General features: G+C 40.3%; 1 protein-coding gene across 1 annotated transcript in view; it reads left to right on the top strand.

Moving 5' to 3' along the window:
- Window positions 1–8,188: 8,188 nt before the first annotated feature.
- LOC129452870 (uncharacterized) overlaps window positions 8,189–23,241 on the top strand; it is a 69,850-nt gene continuing 54,797 nt past the window's right edge. Inside the window, 1 exon segment of the mRNA XM_073862371.1 lies at window positions 8,189–8,446. Coding sequence (XP_073718472.1) covers window positions 8,297–8,446 — 150 coding nt within the window. The 5' untranslated portion in view covers window positions 8,189–8,296.

Genomic DNA, 23,241 nt, shown 5'->3' with positions numbered 1-23,241 from the left:
ACAAACAATCTTTTACTTCAGCATACTATAATGATTATTGAAAACACTTCTAAATACAATATTAATAGAACATATGACATTAAAATCCCACATTACGTTACCTTTAAAAGGTTTCTGGGTAAATGACTGTTGGGTGGCGAGTAGTCAGTCAGTCAGTCAATCTCCCTCCTGACTGACAGAGAGATTCAAACTTGCGCAGGAAACGTTTTCTTTTTCTTTGGGTTCTGGGAGCGTTTCTGTTGTCTGAACGTTAGAGTAATGTTACATTTTACCATTTTAAACGTTATGACAATGTCATGTTTTAATGTTCAAACACTGTTTAAAACAACTGTTTATTATATTGACTTGTTTAATTGTTATGTAAATGATAGAGAAACATTGCATTTTGTTATTTTATAAAACATTATTTCTGAATGTTCAGTAAATATATTGCTGTAGAAAACTCAATTCACTTACTAGGTTTAGATGTTGATGTTTGTTTCATTTTAAGTCACCCTTATTGTGATTAGTGTTTGTTTTAGTTGGTCTCTTGACACTTGACTTTTTGCTTGCTAGTTTTTTCCTGGTTGTGTTAACTTTGTGTTAATGCACCACATTTGTTATGAACATGCCAAGTTAATAGTGTAATTCTGTGGTGTTTGGCACATAATGGTAAAGATCACCACCTAACTCATTCACTAATCAAAACTTTATATTCTGTCAAAAATGCAAACGAGATCCAGCACTCCCACAGCAGCCCGCCACCAAGGAGTCCCAGAAACCCCGGACAAAAAACATCCGCTGCACAACTGGGATGCACAAACACCAAGAATCAGACCACGAATCTCAACCATGGTGACAATTAAATGAAAAACTTCATGCTGCAATGCATGCTGGGTATTAACAAATTACAAATCTCATTCGGGACTCCCAGCATGCACTGTGGCATGGATAAATAAGGATTTTTTTAACAATTTTGGTTGTCACCATGGTTGAGATTCGTGGTCTGATTCTTGATGTTTGGGCATCCCAGCTATACAGCGGATGTTTTTTGTCCAAAGTTTCTAAAACTCCTTAATGACAAACTGCTGTGAAAGAGTTGGATCTAATATACAATATTGGTAGAAAATAAACTTTTGATTAGTAAATGAACTAGGTGATGATCTTTACCATTGTGTGCCAACAACCACAGAAATACACTAATAACTTTTCATAACAAATGTGGTGCATTAATACAAAGTTAACACAACCAGGAAAAAACTAGCAAGCAAAAGGTCAAGTGTCAAGAGACCAACTAAAACAAACACGAATCACAATAAGGGTGACTTAAAATGAAACATCAACATCTAAACCTAGTAAGTGAATTGAGTTTTCTACAGCAATATATTTACTGAACATTCAGAAATAATGTTTTATAAAATAATAAAATGCAATGTTTCTCTATCATTTACATAACAATTAAACAAGTCAATATAATAAACAGCTGTTGTTTTAAACATTGTGTGAACATTAAAACATGACATTGTCATAACGTTTAAAAATGGTAAAATGTAACATTACTCTAACGTTCAGACAACAGAAACGTTCCTAGAACTTAAAAAAAACTAGCCGCTTTTAACGTTGGCAGAATGTTTTTGGGAACATTCGGGAACTTTCAGGGAACGTTCTTAGAACTTTTTATTTCTAGCTGGGAACGTTCGTCTGTCAGTCAATCCCCCCTGACTGAGAGAGATTCAAACTTGCGCGGGAAACGTTTGCGCTGAACTGTGAGAAAACACACATAAATATAAAAAAAATTTTCCACTTACAGAACTGTGGTGTACTTAATGCACATTAACCTGCTCATAAAAATGAGTCTGAGGCAATAGTGCTGTGTCAATGTCGCGTTGTATACAACTTTACACAAATTACCGTAACCGAATCAGTATTAAAATCAAGATTCACGACAAGCAACATGTTTTTAAAGTTTAAAGATGCTTTAAAGACGACGAAGGAGTTTACAGTGCTTTGCTTACCTAATGCTCTTCATGTCTGTCGTGTCGTCCTCCTGTTGCGCTGCTCTGTGAAGCTCAACCAGTGTTGCCAGATAGAGTTGATGGTTTCCAGCCCAAAAGTGTTCCAAAACCCGCCCAAACGCACAAAAAACCGCCCAAAATATTTAAATCAACATTTTGGTTTAAGTTGATTAGCATTTAGTTATTTTAACTTACACAATTAATGCAACATACTATAGCTAGCGACACCAGAACAGAACCACACTAGCAAAATGACATAACTTGTTCACAACAGCTACATTATGCTCCCTCGCCCACACGCACAATGCACTTTTACAGCGTATATTTAAGTGTTTTATGATTATTCAAATACCCAATTCGTTAATAACGTTTTTTATCTATTTATATTATTATTAATAATGTATTTTTACTCTTGATAAATAGGTGTGTGTGAGAGAGAGGTCGTAAATAGGCTTACCTTAAGCAGTAAATGCAGAACAATAATAATAGGCTGTTGGTTGTGCGTTAACTTGCAAGGAAGCTGAAGAACAGTGTGAACATCTGAACTTTTCAGAACTATGTACAGTCTGGCTGAAGTTCATGGTTCCACAATTGACTAAATGACAGCCGAACATTTGGTTCTGTTCACCTGAAATGCTCCGATAATTCACCCACGGCTCAAACACGTGTAATTGATGTCCGTTTCTCACTCCAGCTGCAGCCTGCGGAGGTCGCGTATGCAGGGTGCATACGTCATCAAGCCTGGTTTATTTTAGTTAACTGACCATTACATTCGCAAGGTATAAGCATATTACAACAATTTACTATTAACTAAGAATAAAAGTCAACTTTATAACTGTTAATATTCTAAAACAAGACAGTCGATGACGTATATGGAGCCTAGAAATGCGACCTCCGGAGGCTGCAGCATTCGCATTGAGACACGGCCGATGTGTGACAAGCAACGTATACGTTGCAATTCGGAGTCCGTGTTGCAGAATTTGCAGTGCTATTTTCCGATTTAAAAGGCATTATCCATTTGCTTCAGGGCCGGGTCACTCTCCAACTCCTATCTGTAACATCTTGATTTCCCGCTGAGAGAGCTGGCTGGCTGCTATCACTTGTGATTGGCTAAACGCGGACTCATCATCGGCGTGGCGTCAACACAAACACATGCAGTGGGCGTGTGTTTAGTAACGTCATGAAATACATGCACATTTGGGTTTTTTGTTAAATAATTAGCCTATAAAATGCACGTTTCAAACCCGCCCAACTGATCCCAAACCAGCCCAATTTTTGCACAACCGCCCAAGCCAATTTTTACCCGCACAATCAAATTCAACACCGCCCAATTGGGCGGGAACCCGCCCAATCTGGCAACACTGAGCTCAACTCCGACCGTGAGATGTGGGGGGATGGACGCGTGTCAAAATAAAAGCGCATTTCTTCAGGTGGATGTGTGAGGGATTCAGATTCAGTATTTATTCAGTTTAAGTTATGGTTAATCAATTGCAGTTTTTGAGTTCATATCACAGTTTTTAATAAGTGAAATTAACTTTTTTTTAATTAAAATTTTAAATTAAACACACTGTCAATGAACAGAAGAAAACTAAAACTACTTCAAGACCCATGTGCCTAACTAAAGGAAACAAAAATTGACACAATGGTTACAATGGTTATTTACAGCAGTTGTCTAAAACAACAATTAAAAAAAAAATGACAGAGGCTGTCTCTTAACATTGTACCTTATTCTTTAAAAGAAATGGTACATATATGTACCTTTTAATGGTTGGGAACAAATATGTACCTTTTTGACCCTCAATGAAAATGAAAATGCAATGGCAGCGGGAATGAATATTATAACATTATTTATAGTTAATAAACTTTGTGTCTTTAGAAACTATTCAGGTTCATTGAAAATAGTCAGATCGTTCTTGAGTTGGACATCGCTATTGCGTTTTGGATCATGCAGCGCATTTACTCTTGACGGCTTATTATATTAATGATAAGATTAAAATTACAAAGTTGTCCTTTTTACAATGCTTTCCTCACAAAAATCAATCTTATGTAAATGACTGGACAAACGAAATAAATTTTTATTAAAAGTAAATGAGATCAAAGCAAAATGTAAATCTTTTCGCGTACCCCCTGGAAACTCTTCACGTACCCCCATGGGGTACTCGTACCCTCGGTTGGGAATCACTGCCATAGAACTCATACAGGTGAAAAAACATTACAAATGTTCTCGGTGTGAGAAGACGTTTACTAAGCCAGATTCTTTAAAGGGGTCATATGATGAAAATGTTAGCATTGCCACTTTGTAGGTGTGAGCAAAAACAGGTCATTGAAATTTGGCTTTCATTATGATGTCATAAGGATATCTTATTAGAATAATACCGCCTCCTTAATCTGAACTCTGAAAGAGAGAGAAAAGAAGGACTTGACAGCACAATTGAGTTTGAATTACAACAAACCACCATCATTGTGATCAGTGTTTGCACTTTATCCGCTCATTTGCATTTTAAAAAACACACCCAAAACGACACATTTTTGGACTTGACAGCACAATAGAGTTTCAATTACAATAAACCACCATCATTGTGATCAGTGTTTGCACTTCATCCGCTCATTTGCATTTTAAAAAACACACCCAAAACGACACATTTTTGCTCAAACCTACAAAGTGGCAATGCTAACATTTTCATCATATGACCCCTTTAAAAGCCCATTTGAGAGTTCATACGTGAGAGAAACCTTACGGGCCCTATCATACACCCAGAGCAATGTGCGACTCAAGTGTCTCGCTAGTTTCAACCCAGCTAACAGAAAAAAGTTATAAGAACGTTCCCTGAAAGTTCTTTACGTTCCCAAAAACGTTCTGCCAACGTTAAAAGTGTCCAGTTTTCTTGACGTTCTAAGAACGTTTTTGTGTTGTCTCGGCGTTGGAGGAGTGTTGCATTTTACCATTTTTGGGCGTTGTGACAGTGTCATGTTTTAGTGTTCACACAATGTTTGAAGCAACAACTGCTTGTTATATTGACTTGTTTAATTGTTATGTAAATGATAGAGAAACATTGCATTTTATTATATTTATTTTTTATATTTATATTATTTTATTATATTTATTATATATTATATATTTATTATATATTATATATCCACTATATACAAGTTTAGATGTTGATGTTTTGTTTCATTTTAAGTCACCATTATTGTGATTAGTGTTCGTTTTGGTTGGGCTCTTGGGCCTTGTCTTTTGCTTGCTGGTTTTTTCTCTGGTTGTGTTGACTTTTTGTTGGTACGCCACATTTGTTGTGAGCATGTTGGGTTGGTGGTGTGGTTCTGTGGTGTGGTGGTTGGTGCATGGTGGTGAAAGGTAATTTCCTGGTTAATTTACTAATCAAAAGTTTGTTTTCTGTCAGGAATGTAGGTGAGATCCAGCTCTTTCACGGCGGTTTGTCAGGAAGGAGTTTAAGAAACTTTGAACAAAAAATATCCGCTATTTAATTGGGATGCACAAACATCAAGAATCAGACTATGAATCTCAATCATGGTGACAATTAAATGAAAAACCTCATGCTGCAATGCATGCTGGGTATTAACAAATTTCATATCTCATTCAGGACTCCCAGCATGCACTGCAGCATGGATAAATAATGATTTTTTTCAATTTTCTTTGTCACCATGGTTGAGATTCATAGTCTGATTCTTGGTGTTTGTGCGTCCCAATTGTACGGCGGATGTTTTTTGTCCAAAGTTTCTTAAACTCCTTAATGACAAACTACTGTGAAAGTGCTGGATCTTATTTACATTATTGAAAGAAAATAAACTTTTGATTAGTAAATTAATTAGGGATGATTTTTTTCCATTATGTACCAACCACCACACCACACAATTACACTACTAACTTAACATGTTCATAACAAATGTGGTGTATTAACAAAAAGTTAACACAACCAGGGAAAAAACCAGCAAACAAAAGACAAGGCCCAAGAGCCCAACCAAAATGAACACCGATCACAACAATGGTGACCCAAAATGAAACAAAACATCAACATCTAAACTTATATATATAATAGATATATAGTATATAATAAATATGTAGTGTGTAATAAATATAATAAAATAATATAAATATAAAAAATAAATATAATAAAATGCAATGTTTCTCTATCATTTACATAACAATTAAACAAGTCAATATAATAAACAGTCGTTGCTTCAAACATCGTGTGAACACCAAAACATGACATTGTCACAACGCCCAAAAATGGCAAAATGCAACATTCCTCCAACGTTGAGACAACAAAAAAACGTTCCCAGAACGTCAAGAAAACTGGACACTTTTGACGTTGGCAGAACGTTTTTGGGAGCGTGGAGAGCTTTCGGGGAACGTTCTTGGAACTTTTTTCTGTTAGCTGGGAACCTGGCGAAATTATCATTTTCACGTTTAGCTAGCACCAAGTTGTTTGAATAGCAAATGCATGCTGTGCCCAATTTTGCACCCACGAGTGTTCAGGCGCATTCTTGGTGCGTTGCTATTTTGACGCAACTAAAATAGACTACGCCATTGACCAACTAAAACCTGCTCTAAAGTCAATGACGCAATATTGTTTTTGTTATTTAATGAGCGTGTTAGTAATTCAGGACGACAGTGCGCGTTTGCTTATCACACACATGGATGCGCAGCAGAACACAACCCTTTTATAATATGAGAAATTAAAGGATTAAAATGTAAAAGATTATTATTGAGTCTCTTGGACTTAAATGAGGACCGATTATGAGACGTTAGAAGATGTAAAGAGCTGCTTCACCTGTAGCCTGGTAAGAAATTGTTTTGCTTTAAACAAATGCTTCTGTTTTTAAATGTTTTTTAAATGCTACCTCACGAATTTGTACCTGTGGATATGGTGAGATGAGAAACATTTTTAATGCTTTAAAAAAAACATGGCGCTGTCTGAGTGCTGAAACGGCTCTCTGCATGTTTGTAAATTCTTTATCTTCTGTTTGTTACAAATAAAGTATTTTTAGAGCACAAACCTTTTCTTGCATATTTGCAGATTATTACACTGATTTTGTAGAATATCCATACATTTACATCAAATAAAAGCTTGCTATTTTACTTCCGTGACTGAAAGAAAAAGGCTTTTAAAGGTTTAAATCTAAAAAAAATAAAACAATTTCAATACAAATAAAATCAATCTTAAACTGGTGGCCTTCTTCTTCTTTCATTTTTCGGTTTACAAATTCCACTTTCTAAATCGAGATAAGGCATGATGCCTACACAACTGGCTTTTAAAGGGGATGAGAGCTGAGACTCTCATTGGTTATTGCACGTTATGCCCAAAACACATCCATTACGAGAATAGGAACGACCCTTTTAGACCGTGCGCTTGGCGCATAAACTATTTTCCTGTCGTTAAATTGACAAAAGTGGAATCGGACACGCCTATTTAGACCTGCGTGCATGCGCTTTAGACAGTGCGTTTAGATTGTTAAAATAGGGCCATACGTCTGCTCGATCTGTGGAGAGGGATTCGCTAATGTAAGACCTCATCAGAAGAAACATACTGAAGAACAAACTGATCTGTGAAAAAGACTTTGGGTTGAAAATAACACAGCATTTTTAAAGTGTAAAACTAATAAATAAAACAAATGACTCTGCTGTACTTACATTTACAAATGTTATGTTATCAAGAGCCATTGTTTGTGTTATGTATTTATTAAATGATGTAACAAGCAAAACGTGTCTCTTAAAGGAAGAGATCTTTATTCTAATAAATGATCAAATACTTGCTAAGAGAAAGAATTATATTTAGTTAAACATCTCCAGTAGATAGCAGTAGAGTCACAATGTGAATACATCTGAAGGATGCTTTGAAGGCAGCTCTGTTTCGTGCCCTTCATTTGGCAACTTTTAAAGGATGAACGAGCTGTGGGAGCATCAACCCCTGAATTGGGATCCATCCATGGCTCCTTCTTCACAGCCTTGGCTATCTCAAGACTCAATGCGGGCCTGTGACATACGGGTATTTTGAAATAACCATTCAGAACTGTAGTTGAATAAAAAAAATTAGCAAATTTAAAAGTTTATTGGCTGTTGAAAATTATGAGATTTGTTAACAGGTAAATGAATGAAGTGTTGAGCGTCTTCTCTCTCCAGTACAGCAGGAGGCGCTGCAGGTCTTTAGTACACAAATAAACTCACTAAAGAAAGAGAGCGGGCTATTGTTTTTTTTGTATCCTCGTTGTTTTTCTCTCTTGAGTGTTTTATTGAGAGTAAACAAAGTTTTGTCTTTGTGTATTTTAGTGTTGATGATGAGATGGATGTGATGTGCTGTAAATCAGTAGGAACTGATCTGTCTATGGTGGATATTGATGATTTTATCACAGAAATCTCTCAGCTGAAGAAAGAGGTGGCGTTACTGGAGATAAAGCTGAGGTTAAGAGGAGATGAAGGACTGAATAAAGAGGTTTGTACAGCTTAAACATCTTTTACCTGAATCAGACAACATCAAATAATTGTATAATCTTTCTCTGTGTGTTTGTGCTTTAACAGTCTGTTTCTCAGACATTATGGCCTGGATGTAAAAAAAACTTTTAAAACACAATGAGAGTAAACTGATGTATGTTGAACCCATAGCTGTCTCTTAAATAAATCATTGTGCAGTTTATGTAAAGACGTAACGTTAAGGCTCCCAAGTTTGTAGCGTTATTTTTTTATTGAATCAGTCATATTCAACAGTTTTTTTAACATTAGCCACGGGATGAAGAAAAAATTATAATTTAAATTAAAGCTGCAAGCAGCGATGGAAGGGCCCTCGCACACATGTACACCGCCACCCTATGGCATTAGTAAAGCAGTGAACCAGGGGATATGAATTAAAGTGGGTACATATAGGTGGCTATTCAAAGAAAAATTGATGTGCCACACCACCTGTGTGCAGCAGGTGGCGCTATGACGGTACCTGATTATTGTTATATTAACCTGTTCAGGCCGGGACCCTTATCAAACGTGTGAAGTCTGGAGCAGATCAAACAATGTATGCCTGAATTACAACAGCTTCCTGTTTCATGGTGAAACATCCACTTTGCCAGGCTGCCACGGACACGCCCTTCAATGAAAAGTCAAGATCTTCGAAATTTATCATCGCAAAGGGCTTAAGATCAGTCTGACCAAATATGATGATGATTTGATTAAATCTCTAAGAGCAGTAAATCACAGCGTAAAACATGGCATTTCCTGCTACCTCTAGGTGGCGCTATGAGTGAAGCTGAATATTGGCATTGAAATGTGTTCAGGCCAAGACTCTTATCAAACGTGTGAAGTGTGGGGCAGATTTGACATCATATGCCTTAGTTATAACAACTTCCTGTTTCATGACGAAAACGCTGAAATTTGTCAGGCCGCCACGGACACGCCCTCCAATGAAAAGTCAAAAGCTCCGCAATTTAGCATCGCAAAGGCCTTTAGATGATACTGACCAAATATGATGATGATCGGATTAAATCTCTGGGAGGACTTCGTTAAAGTACGATGCTTGGAAATGTCAAAAAATGACAGAGAAAATTCAAAATGGCTGACTTCCTGTGGGGTTTAGAGCTTAGTTCCAAGAGACTTTTTTGTAGGTCTTGGGGTGATAGATGATCCTACAAAATTTCGTATCTGTACGTTTTTCGTAGTGGGGGGGCTGTTCTTTTGAAATTTTGTAGGTGGCGCTTTCGAGCCATTTCTACACGCCCACTTCTGACGCCTATACCACATGTAAATTTTCACCACTTCTGACGCGTGTGCAAAATTTCATGAGTTTTTGAGCATGTTTAGGCCTTCAAAAATGCGATTCATTTCGGAAAATAATAATAATAATAAATATAGCTGCAAGCAGCGATACCGGGGTCAAGCCAAACATGGCAAAAAATGATTCATACGTGATGACTGTCATGATTTAAGATCATGCAATTAAGTTTGCATTAGTTTTATGAAAAAATAGCAATTTTTTCGTATCTTGAGACCACTAGGTGGCGCTGTGCCGAAACAATAGATGGTACCTCAGGTCATGACTGTGATGACGCATACCAAATTTAGTGTAAATACAATAAAGCGATATGGAGATATAGCCTTAAATGACTTGACCACTAGGGGGCACTGACCAAACAATAAATTGTGACTCAGGTCTTGATTGTGATGACACCCACCAAATTTGGTGTTAATACGATAAAGAGATGAAGAGATATAGCTTCAAATCTTTTGACCACTAGGGGGCGCCGAAAAGTTAACAAGTCCTCCCAGAACATGTTGCTGATGAACCATACCAAGTTTCATAACAATACGCAATTGTGTTTCTGAAATACTTCAATTTAAAGAAAAAATTCAAAATGGCCGACAGAAAAAATGGCCGACTAAAAACCATTTGGTATCGTTTGACTCGGCATGCCTCACGAAATCTAAAAAGACTAGTCTCATAATTTTACATTCAAGTTTGCAGTAGTTATAAGCAAAAATAGACATATTTTATATCTCATGACCAGTAGGGGGCAGTGTGACGAAATGGTGCATGCACCCTCAGGTCATCACTGTTATGACATATACCAAGTCTCATATTAATACGCAAAAGTTTTGCGAAGATACAGGCTCAAACACATTTTGGCGTGCTCGCCCTCGCATTCTTTGATGCGTTATACGACAACGGATAGGTCTACCGAAAAGCTTTTGATAACTTTTTGTCTGGAGTGTCTCTAGATGATGTTTACCAAAAATCAAGCCAATCAAAAAAGCGCTCTACGAGGAGTTCGAAAAAGTAAGTGTTCAATATAATTCAAAATGGCCGACAGGAAGTAGGTTTGACTCTAACATATTTGGTACAGTCGGACTCGGCACGAGCCAAGAAATCAATAGAGTGAAGTCTCATGTCAGTGTGGCAAATTAAATTAAATGATATAAAGATTTTAAACAATTTCTTTACATATCCTGTCCACTAGGTGGCGCCGTCCTAAAGATTTATAGGTGCGCTCAGCACATGTCACTGATGAACCATGCCAAATTTCGTAGCGATACGCCATTCTGTTTGTGAAATACTGAACTTAATGAGAAAATTCAAAATGTCCGACACCCAAAATGGCCGACCGAAAACCGTTTGGTATCGTTTGACTCGGCATGCCTCAAGGAATCTAACAAGACCACCTTCATGATTTTAGACTCAAGTTTGAAGTAGTTATAAGTGAGAATAAGCATTTTTCGAATCTCGTGACCACTAGGTGGCGCTGTGACGAAACGTTGCAGGCACCCTCAGGTCATGACTGTAATGACATATACCAAGTTTCGTGTCGATACAATAAAGTTTTGCGAAGATACGGCCTCACGTCCGTTTTGGCGTGCTCGCCGCCATATATGTTGTCAATTTATACGAGAACGCATTGGTCTATCAAAAAGCTTTTGATAACTTTTTGTCTGGGGTGTCTCTAGATGCTATATACCAAAGGACATGCAAATCGGACGAACGCTCTAGGAGGAGTTCGAAAAAGTAGGTTTTACGGAAAATTCAAAATGGCGGAAAGATTTGCATGACACAAATGGCATCAATGTGTGCATTTGAATCATCATGAGCAAAGGATTCAGAGGAAACAAGAATTTAGTTTCTAGGACTCACGGGTCAGAAGTTATGAGCATGAATATAAGTGGATTTTTGGACTGTTGGTGGCGCTAGAGGGTTTGAGTCAGACACACCAATGTTGCTATAGTAACTTCTAAGACTGTCCTCTACATGTGTGCCAAATTTCATAACTTTCCTACGTACGGTTCTATGGGCTGCCATTGACTTCAATGGCGGAAGAACAAGGATGAATAATAATAATAAGAAAACTAACAGAAACAATAGGTGTCTACGCCACTTCGTGGCTTGACCCCTAATAAATATAGCTGCAAGCAGCGATGGCGGGCCCGCGCACGTTATTTTTCCGCTACACGGTGCGTCCGAGAAAACGATGCACGGTGGGCAAGGGCCTCAAGTGGGTAAATATCGGTGGACTATTTATGTTGTTACTGACCCAATTAGGGACTGTAGGTAAAAGAAACCCCACATTTTGGACAAACGGGGGCACTAGTGAGCAACTTAAGAGGCACACCTATGTCTGACCTGTTTGTCAACACTTAACAGTTGACAACTCTGATGTGTGTGCCAAATTTGAAGTTAATCTAAGCATGCCAAGAGGCTTAAATATTCCTGAAATAATAGTAAACTTTGATGCATTGCCATGGCAACAGCGTTCCAGATGTCAAAAATTCCATCGCAATTTATCATCTACAATGTCTCAGCACCATGTTGACCACGTTTGGTGTCAATCGCATGAATATCCTAGATGGAGTATTCAAAAGTTCACTGCATGCAACTGAAGGGCTTAAATATGCCTTTAAAATGAAAGTAAAGTTTGACGCGTTGCCATGGTAACAATGTTCGAGATATCAAAAATCCCTTCGCAATTTATCATCTACTATGTCTTGGCATCATGTTGACCACTTTTGGTGTCAATCGCATAAACGTTCTAGGAGGAGTATTTAAAAGAACATCGCATGGAACTGTCAAAAAAATCCAGCTTCGTGACTGACACACTTCCTGGCACCTGGTGGTGGCGCTATACCCGAGAATCACAATAGGCACATCAATGCGATCGGAATCTTCAGACGAACAAACACCCCGCATGTCATCACAATAAGAAATTTTTTGCCTTAGATATTAGACACTTCCTGTTTCTCTGATTGCGCCATGATTTGTCGCCTCGCCATGGCAGAACCGTTCGAGATATCAAAAATCCCTTCGCAATTTAGCAAGTACAATGTCTCGACATCATGATCACCACGTTTGGTGTCAATACCATGAATCCCCTAGAAGGAGTATTCAAAAGTTCACTGCATGCATTTTTTAAACAATCCAAAATAGCCGACTTCCTGTTGGGCGGAGCTAATAGGTTTGATTGTGAAAGTTGTTCGTGTCGATGGGATCTATATACATACCAACTCTCGTACATGTGCGTACATGTTTGCCAGATTTGTGCACCAATCATTTTTTTGCATTATAGGGGGCGCTACAGAGCCCTACTGCCACGGCCATGTTCCAGCGTTTGCCCCGTCCTAATGGTCGACGACTTTGAGGTCTGTGCCAAATTCCCGGTGTTTTCGAGCATGTTAAGGCACCCAAAGTGCATGCCAAGTGCTTAAATATGCCTGAAAATGAAAGTAAAATTTGACATGTTGCCAATGGAGCAGCATTCGAGATATCAAAAATCCCTTCGCAATTTATCATCTACAATGTCTCAGCATCATGTTGACCACTTTTGGTGTCAATCGCATGAAAATCCTAGGAGGAGTATTTAAAAGTTCACCGCATGCAACTGTCAATAAATCCACCTTTTGTGACTGTCACACTTCCTGGCGCCTGGTGGTGGCGCTATACCCAAGACTCACAATAGGCACATCGATGCGATCGGAATCCTTGGCCGAACATACACACTGCGTTTCATCCCAATAAGACATTTTTTGCCTTAGATATTAGACACTTCCTGTTTCTCTGAATTCGCCATAAATTTGTCGCTTCGCCATGGCAACACCGTTCGAGATATCAAAAATCCCTTCGCAATTTAGCAAGTCCAATGTCTCAGCATCATCTTCACCACGTTTGGTGTCAATCGTATGAATTCCCTAGGAGAAGTATTTAAAAGTTCATGACTGACACACTTCCTGGCGCCTGGTGGTGGCGCTATACCTGAGACTCACAATAGGCACATCGATGCGATCGGAATCATCAGACAAACAAACACCCCGCATGGCATCACAATAAGACATTTTTTGGCTTAGATATTAGACACTTCCTGTTTCTCTAAATTCGCCATGATTTTGTCACCTCGCCATGGCAGAACCGTTCGAGATATCAAAAATCCCTTCGCAATTTAGCAAGTACAATGTCTTGACATCATGATCACCACGTTTGGTGTCAATCCCATGAATCCCCTAGAAGGAGTATTTAAAAGTTCACCGCATGCATTTTTTAAACAATCCAAAATGGCAGACTTCCTGTTGGGCGGAGCTTAAATGTTAGAGGGCGAAAGTTGTTCGGGTCGATGAGATCTATATGCGTACCAACTCTCGTACATGTGCGTACATGTTTGCCCGATCTGTGCACCAATGTTTTTTTTTGCATTACAGGGGGCGCTACAGAGCCCCTGTGCCACGCCCGTGTTCCAGCCTTTGCCCGTTCGCAATGACGGACGACTTTGACGTCTGTGCCAAATTTCAAGAGTTTTCGAGTATGTTTAGGCACCCAAAATGCCCAAAAGTGTTAAAAAAAATAAAAATAATAATAAAAAAAAAAAAATAAATAATAAATCCTAAGAAAAACAATAGGGCTTCGCACCTTTCGGTGCAGGCCATTCTGGCCTGCTCCTCGGTGCTCGGGCCCTAATAAACGAAGCAAAAACAATAGGGCTTTGCACCCACGGTGCAGGCCATTCTGGCCTGCTCCTCGGTGCTCGGGCCCTAATAAACGAAGCAAAAACAATAGGGCTTTGCACCCACGGTGCAGGCCATTCTGGCCTGCTCCTCGGTGCTCGGGCCCTAATAATAAACGGAGCAAAAACAATAGGGTCCTCACACCCTGGTGTGCTCGGGCCCTAATAATAAATATAGCTGCAAGCAGCGATGGCGGGCCCTCGCACGTTTTTTTACCGCTACACGGTGCCTCCGAGAAAACAATGCACAGTGAACACGTGCATCAAGTGGGTAAATATCAGTGGACTATTTCATGTTTCTACTGACCTATTTGGGTTCTGTAGGTAAAAGAAACCCCACATTTTAGACAAACGGGGGCACTAGTGAGCCACTAAATAGACACGCCTTTATCTGACCTTTTTGTCAACACTTAACAGCCAAAAACTCTCGTGTGTGCCAACTTTTAGGTTAATCTAAGCATGCCAAGAGCCCTAAATATGCCTGATATAAAAGTAAAGTTTGGGGCGTTGCCATGGGAACAGCGTTAGAGATATCAAAAATCCCTTCGCAATTTATCATCATCTATGTCTTGGCATCATGTTGACCACTTTTAGTGTCAATCGCATAAACATTCTAGGAGGAGTATTTAAAAGAACATCACATGGAACTGTCAAAAAAATCAACCTTTGTGACTGCAACACTTCCTGGCGCCTGGTGGTGGCGCTATACCCGAGACTCACAATAGGCACATCGATGCGATCAGAATCTTCAGACGAACAAACACCCTGCATGGCATCACAATAAGATATTTTTTACCTTAGATATTAGACACTTCCTGTTTCTCTGATTTCGCCATGAATTTGTCGCCTCGCCATGACAGAACCGTTCGAGATATTAAAAATCCCTTCACAATTTAGCAAGAACAATGTCTCGGCATCATGTTCACCACGTTTGGTGTCAATCCCATGAATCCCCTAGAAGGAGTATTCAAAAGTTCACCGTATGCATTTTTTAAACCATCCAAAATGGCCGACTTCCTGTTGGGCGGAGCTAATAGGTTTGATTGTGAAAGTTGTTTGTTTCGATGGGATCTATATACGTACCAACTCTCGTACATGTGCGTACATGTTTGCCAGATTTGTGCACCAAAAATTTTTTTGCATTATAGGGGGCGCTACAGAGCCCTACTGCCACGGCCATGTTCCAGCGTTTGCCCCGTCCTAATGGCCGACGACTTTGAGGTCTGTGCCAAATTCCCGGTGTTTTCGAGCATGTTAAGGCACTCAAAGTGCATGCCAAGTGCTTAAATATTCCTGAAAATGAAAGTAAAATTTGACGTGTTGCCAATGGAGCAGCATTCGAGATATCAAAAATCCCTTCGCAATTTATCATCTACAATGTCTCAGCATCATGTTGACCACTTTTGGTGTCAATCGCATGAAAATCCTAGGAGGAGTATTTAAAAGTTAACCGCATGCAACTGTCAAAAAATCCACCTTTTGTGACTGTCACACTTCCTGGCGCCTGGTGGTGGCGCTATACCCGAGACTCACAATAGGCACATCGATGCGATCGGAATCCTTGGCCGAACATACACACTGCGTTTCATCCCAATAAGACATTTTTTGCTTTAGATATTAGACACTTCCTGTTTCTCTGAATTCGCCATAAATTTGTCGCCTCGCCATGGCAACACCGTTCGAGATATCAAAAATCCCTTCGCAATTTAGCAAGTCCAATGTCTCAGCATCATCTTCACCACGTTTGGTGTCAATCGTATGAATTCCCTAGGAGAAGTATTTAAAAGTTCATGACTGACACACTTCCTGGCGCCTGGTGGTGGCGCTATACCCGGGAGTCACAATAGGCACATCGATGCGATCGGAATCATCAGACAAACAAACACCCCGCATGGCATCACAATAAGATATTTTTTGCCATAGATATTAGACACTTCCTGTTTCTCTAAATTCGCCATGATTTTGTCACCTCGCCATGGCAGAACCGTTCGAGATATCAAAAATCCCTTCGCAATTTAGCAAGTACAACGTCCCGACATCACGATCACCACGCCCGGGGTCAATCCCATGAATCCCCCAGAAGGAGCACCCAAAAGTTCACCGCATGCATCCTTCAAACAATCCAAAATGGCAGACCCCCTGCCGGGCGGAGCCAAAATGTTAGAGGGCGAAAGTTGTTCGGGTCGATGAGATCTATATGCGTACCAACTCTCGTACATGTGCGTACATGTTTGCCCGATCTGTGCACCAATGTTTTTTTTTGCATTACAGGGGGCGCTACAGAGCCCCTGTGCCACGCCCGTGTTCCAGCCTTTGCCCGTTCGCAATGACGGACGACTTTGACGTCTGTGCCAAATTTCAAGAGTTTTCGAGTATGTTTAGGCACCCAAAATGCCCAAAAGTGTTAAAAAAAATAAAAATAATAATAAAAAAAAAAAAAAAAATAATAAATCCTAAGAAAAACAATAGGGCTTCGCACCTTTCGGTGCAGGCCATTCTGGCCTGCTCCTCGGTGCTCGGGCCCTAATAATAATAAACGAAGCAAAAACAATAGGGCTTTGCACCCACGGTGCAGGCCATTCTGGCCTGCTCCTCGGTGCTCGGGCCCTAATTAAAGCTGCAAGCAGCGATGGAAGGGCCCTCGCACGCATGTGCACCGCCACCCTATGGCCTTAGTAAAGCATTGAACCAGGGGGATTTAAATTAAAGTGGGTAAATATAGGTGGATATTTAAAGGAACTTTGATGTGCCACACCTCTTGTGTGCAGCAGGTGGCGCTGTGACTGTAACTGATTGTTGTTATATTGATGTGTTCAGGCCGTGACCCTTATCAAAAGTGTAAAGTATAGGGCGAATCGGACAATGTATGCCTGAATTACAACAGCTTCCTGTTTCATGGCGAAATATCACACTTTGCCAGGCTGCCATGGACACGCCCTTCAACGAAAAGTCAAGATCTTCGCAATTTATCACGGCAAAGGGCTTAACATCAGTCTGACCAAATATGATGATGATTTGATTAAATCTCTAAGAGCAGTAAATCACAGCGTAAAACATGGCATTTCCTGCTACCTCTAGGTGGCGCTATGACTGAAGTTGAATATTGGCATTAAAATGTGTTCAGGTCAAGACCCTTATCAAACATGTGAAGCGTGGGGCAGATTGGACATTGTATGCCTGAGTTATAACAACTTCCTGTTTCATGGCGAAAATGCTGAACTTTGTCAGGCCGCCACGGACACACCCTCCAACGAAAAGTCAAGATCTCCGCAATTTAGCATCGCAAAGGCCTTTAGATGAGACTGACCAAATATGATAATGATCGGATTAAATCGCTAGGAGGAGTTCGTTAAAGTACGACGCTTGGAAATGTCAAAAAATGACACAGAAAATTAAAAATGGCCGACTTCCTGTGGGGTTTAGAGCTTAGCTCCAAGAGACTTTTTTGTAGGTCTTGGGGTGCTAGATGATCCTACCAAATTTCGTATCTGTACATTTTTCGTAGTGGGGGGGCTGTTCTCTTGAAATTTTGCAGGTGGCGCTATTGAGCCATTTCTACACGCCCACTTCTGACGCCTATACTACATGTAAATTTTCGCCACTTCTGACGCGTGTGCAAATTTTCATGAGTTTTCGTGTATGTTTAGGCCCTCAAAAATGCGATCCATTTCGGAGAAGAAGAAGAAGAAGAAGAAGAAGAAGAAGAAAAATAATAATTAAAGCTGCAAGCAGCGATGGAAGGGCCCTCGCACGCATGTGCACCGCCACCCTATGGCATTAGTAAAGCAGTAAACCGGGGGGGTATGAATTAAATTGGGTAAATACATGTGAATATTCAAAGGGAAACTGATGTGCCACACCGCCTGTGTGCAGCAGGTGGCGCTATAACGGTACCTGATTATTGTTATATTGACGTGTTCAGGCCGGGACTCTTATCAAACGTGTGAAGTCTGGAGTAGATCAAACAATGTATGCCTGAATTACAACAGCTTCCTGTTTCATGGTGAAACATCACACTTTGCCAGGCTGCCACGGACACGCCCTTCAACGAAAAGTTAAGATCTTCGCAATTTATCATCGCAAAGGGCTTAAAATCTGTCTGACCAAATATAATGATGAGTTTATTAAATCTCTAAGAGCAGTAAATCACAGCGTACAACATGGCATTTCCTGCTACCTTTAGGTGGCGCTATGACTGAAGCTGAATATTGGCATTGAAATGTGTTCAGGCCAAGACTCTTATCAAACATTTGAAGTGTGTGCCAGATTGGACATTGTATGCCTTAGTTATAACAACTTCCTGTTTCATGGCGAAAACGCTGAACTTTGTCAGGCCGCCACGGACACACCCTCCAACGAAAAGTCAAAAGCTCCGCAATTTAACATCGCAAAGGCCTTTAGATGAGATTGACCAAATATGATGATGATCTGATAAAATCTCTAGGAGGAGTTCGTTAAAGTACGACGCTTGGAAATGTCAAAAAATGACAGAGAAAATTCAAAATGGCTGACTTCCTGTGGGGTTTAGAGCTACGCTCCAATAGACTTTTTTGAAGGTCTTGGGGTCATAGATGACCCTACCAAATTTCGTATCTGTACGTTTTTCGTAGTGGGGGGGCTGTTCTCTTGAAATTTTGCAGGTGGCGCTATCGAGCCATTTTTATACGCCCACTTCTGACACCTATACTACATGTAAATTTTCGCCACTTCTGACGCGTGTGTAAATTTTCATGAGTTTTCGGGTATGTTTAGGCCCTCAAAAATGCGATCCATTTCGGAGAAGAAGAAGAAGAAGAAGAAGAAGAAGAAGAAGAAGAAAAATAATTAAAGCTGCAAGCAGCGATGGAAGGGCCCTCGCACGCATATGCACCGCTACCCTATGGCATTAGTTAAGCAGTGAACCAGGGGGATATGAATTAAAGTGGGTAAATATAGGTGGATATTCAAAGGACAAAAAATGTGCCACACCGCCTGTGTGCAGCAGGTGGCGCTATTACTGTACCTGATTATTGTTACATTGACGTGTTCAGGCCGGGACCCTTAACAAACTTGTGAAGTCGGGGGCAGATCGGATAATGTATGCCTCAATTACAACAGCTTCCTGTTTCATGGCGAAATATCACACTTTGCCAGGCTGCCACAACACGCCCTTCAACGAAAAGTCAAGATCTTCGTAATTTATCACGGCAAAGGGCTTAACATCAGTCTGACCAAATATGATGATGATTTGATTAAATCTCTAAGAGCAGTAAATCACAGCGTAAAACATGGCATTTCCTGCTACCTCTAGGTGGCGCTATGACTGAAGCTGAATATTGGCATTAAAATGTGTTCAGGTCAAGACCCTTATCAAACATGTGAAGCGTGGGGCAGATTGGACATTGAATGCCTTAGTTATAACAACTTCCTGTTTCATGGCGAAAATGCAGAATTTTGTCAGGCCGCCACGGACACACCCTCCAATGAAAAGTCAAGATCTCCGCAATTTAGCATCGCAAAGGCCTTTAGATGAGACTGACCAAATATGATAATGATCGGATTAAATCGCTAGGAGGAGTTCGTTAAAGTACGACGCTTGAAAATGTCAAAAAATTACAGAGAAAATTCAAAATGGCTGACTTCCTGTGGGGTTTAGAGCTTCGCTCCAAGAGACTTTTTTGTAGGTCTTGGGGTGCTAGATGATCCTACCAAATTTCGTATCTGTACGTTTTTCGTAGTGGGGGGGCTGTTCTCTTGAAATTTTGCAGGTGGCGCTATCGAGCCATTTCTACACGCCCACTTCTGACGCCTATACTACATGTAAATTTTCGCCACTTCTGACGCGTGTGCAAATTTTCATGAGTTTTCGGGTATGTTTAGGCCCTCAAAAATGCGATCCATTTCGGAGAAGAAGAAGAAGAAGAAGAAGAAGAAGAAGAAGAAGAAGAAGATAAAGAAGAAGAAGAAAAATAATAATTAAAGCTGCAAGCAGCGATGGAAGGGCCCTCGCACGCATATGCACCGCCACCCTGTGGCATTAGTAAAGCAGTGAACCAGGGGGATATGAATTAAAACGGGTAAATATAGGTGGATATTTAAAGGAACTTTGATGTGCCCCACCGCATGTGTGCAGCAGGTGGCGCTGTGACTGTAACTGATTGTTGTTATATTGATGTGTTCAGGCCGTGACCCTTATCAAAAGTGTAAAGTATAGGGCAGATCGGACAATGTATGCCTGAATTACAACAGCTTCCTGTTTCATGGCAAAATATCACACTTTGCCAGGCTGCCATGGACACGCCCTTCAACGAAAAGTCAAGATCTTTGTAATTTATCACGGCAAAGGGCTTAACATCAATCTGACCAAATATGATGATGATTTGATTAAATCTCTAAGAGCAGTAAATCACAGCGTAAAACATGGCATTTCCTGCTACCTCTAGGTGGCGCTATGAGTGAAGTTGAATATTGGCATCAAAATGTGTTCAGGTCAAGACCCTTATCAAACATGTGAAGCGTGGGGCAGATTGGACATTGTATGCCTGAGTTATAACAACTTCCTGTTTCATGGCGAAAATGCTGAACTTTGTCAGGCCGCCACGGACACACCCTCCAACGAAAAGTCAAGATCTCCGCAATTTAACATCGCAAAAGCCTTTAGAAGAGACTGACCAAATATGATAATGATCGGATTAAATCGCTAGGAGGAGTTCGTTAAAGTACGACGCTTGGAAATGTCAAAAAATGACACAGAAAATTCAAAATGTCCGACTTCCTGTGGGGTTTAGAGCTTAGCTCCAAGAGACTTTTTTGTAGGTCTTGGGGTGCTAGATGATCCTACCAAATGTCGTATCTGTACGTTTTTCGTAGTGGGGGGGCTGTTCTCTTGAAATTTTGCAGGTGGCGCTATCGAGCCATTTCTACACGCCCACTTCTGACGCCTATACTACATGTAAATTTTCGCCACTTCTGACGCGTGTGCAAATTTTCATGAGTTTTCGGGTATGTTTAGGCCCTCAAAAATGCAATCCATTTCGGAGAAGAAGAAGAAGAAGAAGAAGAAGAAGAAGAAGAAGAAGAAAAATAATAATAATAATAAACGGAGCAAAAACAATAGGGTCCTCACACCCTGGTGTGCTCGGGCCCTAATTAAAGCTGCAAGCAGCGATGGAAGGGCCCTCGCACGCATGTGCACCGCTACCCTATGGCATTAGTAAAGCAGTGAACCAGGGGGATATGAATTAAAGTGGGTAAATATAGGTGGATATTCAAAGGGAAACTGATGTGCCACACCGCTTGTGTGCAGCAGGTGGCGCTACGACTGTACCTGATTATTGTTATATTGTCGTGTTCAGGCCGGGATCCTTATCAAACGTGTGAAGTCGGGGGCAGATCGAAAAATGTATGTCTGAATTACAACAGCTTCATGTTTCATGGCAAAATATCACACTTTGCCAGGCCGCCACGGACACGCCCTTCAACGAAAAGTCAAGATCTTCGCAATTTATCACCGCAAAGGGCTTAACATCAGTCTGACCAAATATGATGATTATTTGATTAAATCTCTAAGAGCAGTAAATCACAGCGTAAAACAAGGCATTTCCTGCTACCTCTAGGTGGCGCTATGACTGAAGCTGAATATTGGCATCAAAATGTGTTCAGGTCAAGACCCTTATCAAACATGTGAAGCGTGGGGCAGATTGGACATTGTATGCCTGAGATAGAACAACTTCCTGTTTCATGGCGAAAATGCTGAACTTTGTCAGGCCGTCACGGACACACCCTCCAACGAAAAGTCAAAAGCTCCGCAATTTAGCATCGCAAAGGCCTTTAGATGAGACTGACCAAATATGATAATGATCGGATTAAATCGCTAGGAGGAGTTCGTTAAAGTACGACGCTTAGAAATGTCAAAAAATGACAGAGAAAATTCAAAATGGCCGACTTCCTGTGGCGTTTAGATCTTAGCTCCAAGAGACGTTTTTGTAGGTCTTGGGGTGCTTGATGATCCTACCAAATTTCGTATCTGTATGTTTTTCGTAGTGGGGGGGCTGTTCTCTTGAAATTTTGCAGGTGGCGCTATCGAGCCATTTCTACACGCCCACTTCTGACGCCTATACTACATGTAAATTTTCGCCACTTCTGACGCTTGTGCAAATTTTCATGAGTTTTCGGGTATGTTTAGGCCTTCAAAAATGCGATTCATTTCGGAATATAATAATAATAATAATAATAATAATAATAATAATAATAATAAACGAAGCAAAAACAATAGGGCTTTGCACCCACGGTGCAGGCCATTCTGGCCTGCTCCTCGGTGCTCGGGCCCTAATAATAAACGGAGCAAAAACAATAGGGTCCTCACACCCTGGTGTGCTCGGGCCCTAATAATAAACGGAGCAAAAACAATAGGGCTTTGCACCCACGGTGCAGGCCATTCTGGCCTGCTCCTCGGTGCTCGGGCCCTAATAAAAACATGAAGATGCTTACATACATTAATTAATTTAACGGCTTTCTTATTTATCAGATTATACATTGTTTTAGGTATTGCTTAACTTCTAATAGAGGGTATGCACGTGACGTCACCTTTGGCGAAAGTTACTGCGGTTATGCCCACTGAGTGGCAAAAGACAGCGTCAGCATTTGTGTGCGGTGTGAAATCAGCAAAAACACGAAGAAAACGCGTAAAAGCTGTTGTTCAATAGACTGTACCAACAAATTTAAAAGTACGCAATTTTAATGTAATTAGGTATTAAATAAATTTTAATATGCAATATTAAAGAATGCGCAG

The sequence above is a fragment of the Misgurnus anguillicaudatus genome, chromosome 23 (assembly GCF_027580225.2).
Source record: "Misgurnus anguillicaudatus chromosome 23, ASM2758022v2, whole genome shotgun sequence".
NCBI classification, from domain to species: domain Eukaryota; kingdom Metazoa; phylum Chordata; class Actinopteri; order Cypriniformes; family Cobitidae; genus Misgurnus; species Misgurnus anguillicaudatus.
This window is presented reverse-complemented; position numbering and strand designations above follow the sequence as displayed.